This window comes from Octopus bimaculoides, chromosome 17, assembly GCF_001194135.2.
Source record: "Octopus bimaculoides isolate UCB-OBI-ISO-001 chromosome 17, ASM119413v2, whole genome shotgun sequence".
NCBI lineage: Eukaryota > Metazoa > Mollusca > Cephalopoda > Octopoda > Octopodidae > Octopus > Octopus bimaculoides.
In genome coordinates, this window is record NC_068997.1 from 26,666,690 (window position 1) to 26,676,285 (window position 9,596).

Here is a 9,596-nt window from a genome sequence, read left to right on the forward strand (position 1 = left end):
GGATATCCACGCAGGCTAAAGTGGTGAGCCATGAGTTGAGACTGAGTCTCAAAGTCATGGCTGTCGCTACAAAGTCTGTGTAGACGGAGGAATTGGGAATAGGGGATAGAAAGTTTTGTGTGTCTAGGGTGGGAGGAGGAGAAGTTGAGATAGGAGTGTGAGTCTGTGTGTTTGTAGTGGATGGAGGTGCTAAGGGCGGAGTGATATATATATATATATATATGAAGAAAGAAAACGATAAAGAGACCAATGGCAAAGTTAGAATTATATTTATATTTTATGTGTAAAATAATTTGGTCATTATTAAAGCTGGTGTTAAAGTGACAAGCTGGCAGAATCATAAACACATGGGACGAAATGCTTTGCAGCATTTCTTCCAGCTTCACATTCTGAGTTCAAATCCTGCTGAGATCAACTTAACTTTTCATCCTTTTGCAGTTGATAAAATAAATGTTAATGAAGTACTAGGGACAATGTAATCCACTAGCCCCACCCCCATTCACCAAAACAATTTCAAGTTTTGTGCCCATAATACAAAGAATTATTAAAGCTGGTGTCTCGAACATAAATTAACATGAAATTTTGAAATTTTGGCAGAAGGTTTTAATTTACATCATTTAGAGTTCAAATTATTCTGTCAAATGTAATGCTTATTTATTCACATTTACCTCACAACTTCAAGATTTTGATGATGTGGTTGTTTATTTTGAGAATGAAGTTTTAGGGTAGGAATGCAAAGCTAGATATCTGTCCAGTTTGAACACAAAAGAGGCTGAATAATTGAGCCAATTATGGCTGGTTTAAATGCTAAAGGGTTAAAACAGGAAGTTTATATCATAGAACCAGGGTCAGTCTCAGGAAGGTTGGCATCAAAAAGGTTAACTGGAGGAATGGGAAGCATACTAATAATCTACTTTCTATACAAAGCTGAGTCATTTTCACAGTGTTTTATAATAATACAATTTGGCAATTTGAGCCACTGAAATTATGCATCCAGATTAATAACCTAATTATCACTAGCATACAGCATACAGAAAATAAATTGTTTTTATATCAAATTCTATACACACACAGCAAATTACTGCAGCATATTGTGACATAAATTTTGTTGGTAATTTTTGTCACTAAAACTAAATATTGCAAACATTATTGCTAACTTTGTATAATGTGCATAAATAGATGTGTGTATACACACACATATATATACCACTTATAAGATAGAGAGGAAGAGGTAAGACTCTTGTCTATAATGCTTTGTGTATGCATGTATGTGTGTGCCTGTGCATGTGTGTTTTCATTTGTTTTATGTTGATTTTTCCAAGCTAGACGAGTATATTATTGAGACATTCTTTTCCAGATGGATGCCCTTCCTGTTGCTAACTCTTATCTGTTTATCAAGTAAAGGATCTCATTTCACACATGTTTTCCCTACTGTCGTCCAATCTTCATCCGCGTAAAACGATGTTGTGTGTATGGTGGGACTAGGAAGGGATTATCCATTACTAATTGCTTGAGCAGAACCAAATGGTCAACGTGGAACTATGTTCAACAGATGGAACAACTCAACACGGCTATTCAATAGAAAAGACCTAATCTTCAGCATGGAGTTCTTCTGCTGCACGACAACGCCCATTTTCATATCGCCAATATGACCAAGGAAGCCATTCAAATGCATGGCTGGGAAATGCTGCCACACCCGCCGTACTCTCCTGATTTGGCACCAATGGATTTCCACCTCTTTCGATCTCTTTCAAATGCTATGTGTGGAGTTTTGTTCAATACTGATGCAGAATTGAGAGCTTGGTTGGATCAATTTTTTGAGTCGAAATTGGGTGATTTCTATCAACGAGGTATTGAAAATCTTGTTGAACGTTGGGAAGAAGTTGTAAACAACAAGAGTGAATACATTATTGATTAATTAGTTGTTATTTTTTATTAAACTTTTTGAAAAATTTAAATTTAAAAAAAAAACAGCAGAAACTTCGTTGCCAACCCAATACAATGGATTATCAGGAACACTAATTTATATGGAGTTCTAAGCTTAAAAGTAACAGCTATACATCTATTTGTACACACAATACATACTCTCTGTGTGTGTGTGTGTGTGTGTGTGTGTGTGTGTGTGTGTGTGTGCGTGCGTGTCAAAACAGGAGACTGGGATAAAAATTTTGATATTATTTGTTCACTATTACATATGTTTCATTTGCTAATAGGAGTCACAAAATTGTACATGTAGGTAAAACAAGACAGAGAATCGGATAATATAATTTGGTTTTCTGTCTGAAGAATTTCTAATAAGAGATATCATACATGTTTTTCCCTACATGAACACTCAATCAGTAACATAAAAACCAAGACTTACCTTCAGAAGAACAGCGTCAGCCTCCAGTAAAGGGCACTGGGATTTCTTCAGAAATAATTCATATTTTGGTTCCCAGTAAAAAATCAGCAGTATAAAACCAAGTGTAAAAAACACCAACAAGTAGAACAATACCTTCTTACATGTATTGTCTTTGTAACCAATGCATTCCTGAAAGTACAAAGAGGCTTGGCATTACAATATGTACAATAAGTATGTGTAACGACCGTTCGACCAGGAGATGGTGATGAGGAATGGCTCATTTAGCGCATCGCATAGTCGACACATATAAAAAACAACGAAAAGAGGTTAAATGAGTATAAGTGCCAAAAAGGAAAAGAGACATAACCAGTAGAAGGTTAAGAGAAAGGTTTTATTGAATGTCAACTTGTATGTCTCTGTGTGTGTGAGTGTGACAACCATGCCCTGCATAGTTATGGGCTGTCCTTTGGCAAGACACGGCACCCATTCAGTCACCCTGTCAGGGATACAGCAAAGTCATGGGACTGCAGCATAGTGGATTGTGTAAAGGTAATGGAAGAGCTTAACTGAGCCAATGGTGCTTCTTATATTGATGCTGAGCAGAGGAATCCTAGAAGATCAGCAAGCAGGATCACCAAGAGAGTAACTGCAAAGTATCACTAGGAGTGGTGCCCATGGTTGTGTAATCACCTAATGAAAGATTCACTATGATTCAAGCTCTCAATTCAAATACATAATAATAGAATTGTATGGTGTTAGAGAGGAATGGGAATCTACGTAAGCAGCAAAAAAAATGTAATATATTACTAAGCAAATAAATAACTATCCTATGGAAATATACATAACATAATTAAGTAATTGGTTCTATTCATATTCATTTATAAATGTGCGCGTACATACACACACACAAATACGGGGGAAGGGGTTAGTCAATTATGCTAATACTTTATTTTATCAACCCAAATAGATGAAAGGCAAAGTGAACCTCAGCAGCATCTGAACTCAGAACCGAGAGCCACAACAAATACTGCAAAACATTTTTCACAATGCTCTAATGACAATGTCAACTCACTGCCTTAAATGGGCATGTAATGATGTTGGCTAAGAAAACAAGGGTTACACAGATTGTTTCTGCTTAACTGTAGATCAGCCTTTATTTGGTAGGCCTAGTCATGACCATCCCACCTATAACTTGGACATTGTACCAAAGACTATATTATCCGATGTGGTCTCCTATTTTTAATACAGTGGAGTGTTAAGAGAAATTTGGCTGTTACTTCTAGTATGCTGAACAATATAGTCCTTCTTCACAGGTTGTCCAAGCTGCTACTGTTGTAAGTGCTTTTCACACATGTTATTATTGTTGGTTGTTCCAACCACAGCTAACTCGATTTAATTGTGAGAGAGTTTAGCACATCTAGAACTGCATCATTAACCAATATGTTCTTCTTTTTGTAAGACAATACAGTGTGATGCAAGGGAGATTTGGTTGGTTTTTTTTTTCTACCAGATCAAGTGACAGCATAAAGTTTCACTCACTGGCCTATTGTAGTATTAGTGGTTGGGGTGGAGAATTGTACATCATAGTAGACGTAGACCAATGGAGGTCTTGGCAGGAAGTGGTGATGGTAGTACTGAGGGCAGAGGTGGGGACCCCACTTTCCCCCATTCAAGGTCTGTCTGACATTGTAATTAAAGTGTCACAGGACTGAAAATGAAGATATAGAAGTGCTGCTTTGTATTACCAATACATCCTTCACATGCAAACATGGGGTGGTGGGGGGCAACGAGTGAGATAAACAGCATGTTAAACTAATGGTGACCATGAAAACAAGAGGAGGGGCAACAGGAGGACAACGGGTGACAATGACACTACTGATGCCAACACCCTCAATGATGATGACCAACGATAATGATGACTGTGATGATGACAATTTCTAAAGGCAATGATGATGATGATAACGCAAAAATTTAAACTGTAATCTATTGTGCTTGCTTGCTGTTTCACACAGATGCAGGGCACGCATAGATTTACTCACACATGCGCGCGTGCATGGCATGCACGCAATACCAACAGACACACACACACACAAAGTAAAAAAACACACAGAGATGCTTATGTGACAAGAGTTAGCAGATCTCTTGTTTGCTGTTATCTCTTCTTTGACCTAGTTTATTGAAAACGAGTTTTCCTCCAATCTGTGACCCAGTGAAGTGAAATAATAAGGCAGTGTAAGTAAGAAGAGTTTATCACTCACAAAAAACGTATTAAAACAACAATAAAAACTACAAAAATATGGCAAGACTATTCATTCATCACTTATCTAATTAATGAATGATTCAGAAGACACAATCCACCCCCAATTCGAACAAAAAAAAATTAAAAGACAGAATCTTAACTGGGTTTTTTTAATCTTTTTTACTTGCTTCAGTAATTAGACTGCGGGCCATACTGGGGCACCACCTCGAAGACTTTTAGTTGGATGAATTGATCTCAGTACTTATTTTTTGGTTGTTCAAGCCTCATACTTATTCTATCAGTCTCTTTTGCTGAACCTCTAAGTTATGAAGACATAAACACGCCAACACCAGTTGTTAATCGGTGGTGGACAAACACAGACACAAAGACATACACATGCACACACACACATATGTATGTGTGTGTGTGTGTGTATGTATATATATATGACAGGCTTTTTTCAGTTCTTGTGTACCAAATCCCCTCACAAGGCTTTGGTCAGCCTGAGGCTATAGAAGACACTTGTCCAAGGTGCCACACAGTGGGAATGAACTCAGAACCATGTGGTTGGTAAGCAAGCTACTTACCACACAGCCACTCCTATATGTCTTAGTCAATCAAATTGACTGCAGCATTTCTTTTTTAAGGCTGGTACTTATTCTTTCAGTCTCTTTTTCTGCCGAAACACTAATTTACATGACCATAAACAAATCAAAACCAGTTTTCCCTCTCACACACAAACACACACACCACATGATTATCATAATTTAATGTCCATTTCCCATGCTGGCATGGGTTGGATGGTTTGACAGGATCCAGCAAGCTGGAAAATTGCATCAAGCTGATTGTAGTGATGAGGTGTCAAAGCATACTCTCAGGATACAAGGTGAATATAAAAAAAAACAATACAAATATATATATAGGCGCAGGAGTGGCTGTGTGGTAAGTACCTTGCTTACTAACCACATGGTTCCGGGTTCAGTCCTACTGCGTTTGTGTGTCTGTATTTGTCCCTCCCCCCCAACTTCGCTTGACAACCATTGCTGGTGTGTTTACATCCCCGTAACTTAGCGGATCGGCAAAAAGAGACCGATAGAATAAGTACTAGGCTTACAAAGAATAAGTCCTGGGGTCGATTTGCTCGACTAAAGGCGGTGCCCCAGCATGGCCGCAGTCAAGTGACTGAAACAAGTAAAAGAGTAAAGAGTATACACACACATAAACACACAATGGGCTTCCATGCACTGTCTACTAAATTCACGCACAATACATTGTCTGGCCTACTACATTGGGACTGAACCCAAAACCAATGGTTGCAAAAACAATTTTTTAACCATGCAGCCATGCTTACAACTACACACATCTATATAGTTATTTCGAGGAGAATGTAAAAAATATATAACAGGCACAGGCATTTTAAAATAATTCATGATACATTAAGACAACACAATATAAAAATTTAAGTACAGCAATACTGGGTTTTACTCAAAAGTCTCAATTTAAAGAACAATATGAATATACCAAATAACTGTGACTATTCCACACAGCTTCTACCGTTACTTTCAATGGAATATTTTCTTCTAAGAGGCTTAGTTTCTTTAACACCAACCAAAAAAAAAAGCAAAAAATACCCATATTTGATAATATAAGAAACCACAAAATAAGGAAACAAAATGGCCGTTGTTAATTGGTAGTGATAAACTAAACAAATATATTTTGACCTGATTTTAAAAGCAGTTATAGTGAATATCTAGGCTGTTTGTTGTTAATTTTTACTTGTCTGAGAGTGTTTTATTTGTTTTGTGTTGCTGTTTGTTTTGTTTTTCTACAAGTAATTGTAGTAGATTTTTTATCAATTCCGTAAGCATTTTCCCACCTTGAACAGAAGACAGAAAAATGAAGCAGGAGATAGAGCAAGAAAAAAAAAAGTGTGAAATGACAAAATAAGCAATAACAACAACAATGATAACTCTTTCTACTATAAGGGTAGGGCCTGAAATTTTGTGGGGAGGAGGCTAGTTGATTACATCTACTCTAGTATTCAACTGTTGCTTTCTTTTATCAACTCAGAAAAGATGAAAGTCAACCTTGACAGAATTTGATCTCAGACCATACGAGGGAATGCTGAAAAGTTCCTGGCTTTGGGTAAAAGAAAATACAGGAGGATCAGTTAATTATGATTTTATTCAAAATATTCGCCTCTCAGATTCACACATTTATTGCAACAGTCTTTCAGCTTTTCTAAGCCCTGTAAAAGAACTTCAACGAGGCCTTTTGCAATACCTTTAAAGCCAGGAACTTTGCAGCACTTCCTTGTAAAGCCAGAAGAAAGGCAGCTGACCATTTTATCCAGTGGGCTAACAATTCTACCAGCTTGCAGCCTTAACAACAATAATAATGGCTTCAAATTTTGGCACAAGGCCAGCAACTTCAAGGAAGGGATTAAGTTGATTACACTGACTTCAGTACTCAACTGATACTTTTTTATCAACCCCGAAAGGATGAAAGGCAAAGTTAACCTGAGCGAAATTTGAACTCAGAACTCAGACAAACAAAATACTGCTAAGCATTTCGCCCAGAGTGCTAAGAATTCTGCCAGCTCACCACCTTAATAATAATAAATGCCCGGATGCAGTACCAGGCAGTGGATCTCATGGCTTCTGATCTTAATTGATTGGAAGTGTTATCATGTACATTGTTTTGTCTGCAATGTCTTTGATCCATCAGGACTGGCCTGGAGCAAGTAACATCAAAGACATCAGATAATGTAGTCCTAGATAGACTGTATCAAATAACTAAAGGCAAAAGGATAATTTCTGAAACATATTAAACCCCATCAGGACTGGCATGGGACTAAACGACAACAACAACAAAGAAGAACACATTAAATAATGTAGATATTTTGCTTCAGATATACTGTGATTGATCCATCAGGGTTAAAACCTGGGGCTAAACGACAAAAACATATTAGAAAGAAGTGAAGGTTACTTACCAATTGGTCATCTGTGTTTTTATTCAATATAATTTTGTTGACCAGTACACCATTAAAGATGCTTGGGTCAGATTCAATACTACCTGAAATTATCAAATATAAAATGAAATAAATTTTAATTTCAAACAATCACTTTTTGGACAAATCATCTTTTCAGGATTAGAAAATTTTCAGACTATTTCTTGACACTTTGTCAGTTACGATGATGAGGGTTCCAGTCGATCTGATCAACGGAACAGCCTGCTTGTGAAATTAATGTGCATGTGGCTGAGTACTCCACAGACACGTGTACCCCTAACACAGTTCTCAGGGAGATTCAGTATGACACAGAGTGTGAAAGGCTGGCTCTTTGAAATACAGGTACTACTTATATTTGCCAGCTGAATGGATTGGAGCAACATGAAATAAAATGTCTTGCTCAAAGACACAATGCATCGCTAGGAATTGAAATCACAACCTTGCAATCATAAACTAAATATCCTAACCACCAAGCCACACACCTTCACAGACTATTTATTAAACCTTAGTAATAGCCAACCTACTTTGAATCGTTTTTAGACATAATGGCTCCTTGAGTATAAGGTGTTTAGATTTAACCCTTTCCAAACCATCTTTTTAAAGTGATCTAAATAATAATTTTCCCTCAAAACTCCATGTTAATTTATGTTCAAAGCCTGCTTGATAATAAAAAAGTTATTCTTCTAAATCATTCTGAGCAGATTTAGCAAACAGAAAATAAAAGAAACCCATCATGCGTGCGTACATGTGTGTGTGTCTGTCCCCCTTTATCACTTGACAACCAATATTGGTGTGTTTATATCCCTGCAACTTAGCAGTTTGACAAAAGACACCAATAGAATAATTAACAGACTTAAATTGTTAGAAATACTATCAAGAAAGGGTTGTATGTATAAGCCATAGGCATGGCTGTGTGATAAGACCCACTGCGGAGCACCTTGGGCAAGTGTTTTTTCCACTATAGCTCCAATCCAACCAGAGTATTGAGAGAGGATTTGGCAGATGGAAACTAAAAGAATCCCGTTGTATGTGTGTGTGTGTGTGTCTGTATTGTCCCCAGCCACCACTTGACAACTGGTATTGGTGTGTTTATATCCCTGTAATTTAGTGGTTCAGCAAAAGAAATTGATAGAACAAGTACCAGACTTAAAAAAAGAAAAATAAGCACTGAGATCAATTCATTTGACTAAAAATTCTCCAAGGCGTTGCCCCAGCATGGCCACAGTCTAATGATGGAAACAAGTAAAAGGTAAAAGATACACACACACAACAGGCCTCTTTTAGTTCTTGTTTACCAAACCCACTTACAAGGCTTTGGTTAGCCCAGGGTTAAAGAAATGACACTTGCTCAAGGTGCCATGCAGAGGGACTGAACCCAAGAACAAATGGTTTGGAAGCAAGCTTTTTAATACACCCACACCTGCGGTTGTGAATATTATAAATATACACTCTAATGATGAGGTTAATAGTCTGGATAATTATAATCTTATTAACGAGCCATCTCAGTCATCTAGCTACATAATTAAGACAACTGATGATGACTGCAGATCAAATACATCAGAAATATAGTGTAGATGATATTAATAATTTAAATACACATCTTAAATATTGTAGATTATGCACACTGAAGACAAAGTTGATATGTCTAGATAATTACAATATTAATATTTTGGATATTTAATTAACTAATGGTGAACTACAACAGTTTATGATGAAATGGTATCAAACAGATCAAAGTGTGGTTTAAGATACATACTTCAAATTACACTCTAAATATCATGAAATGTATACTCTACAGATGAGATTAATTAAAACTGTGTAATTAAACTATCTATAACAACAACTTAATCAATTATTGGTATAAATATGAGACCTGAGATTGATTTGATCAAAATCCAATATGGATACATATAAATGCTACAAATACGTATTCTAAATATTGTAGTTCTTATACACAAGCAGTGAAGTTGATAGCCTGGAAAATTATATAAAATTATATATATATA

General features: G+C 36.6%; 1 protein-coding gene across 1 annotated transcript in view; it reads right to left on the reverse strand.

Moving 5' to 3' along the window:
• LOC106878470 (polyamine-transporting ATPase 13A3) overlaps positions 1-9,596 on the reverse strand; it is an 84,883-nt gene that overhangs the window by 62,999 nt on the left and 12,288 nt on the right. The window contains exons 2-3 of the mRNA XM_052974130.1: positions 7,573-7,655; positions 2,363-2,530 (exon numbers count right to left, since the gene is read on the reverse strand). Of these exons, the coding sequence (XP_052830090.1) occupies positions 2,363-2,530; positions 7,573-7,655 (251 nt within the window). The remainder of the gene's footprint in view (positions 1-2,362; positions 2,531-7,572; positions 7,656-9,596) is intronic.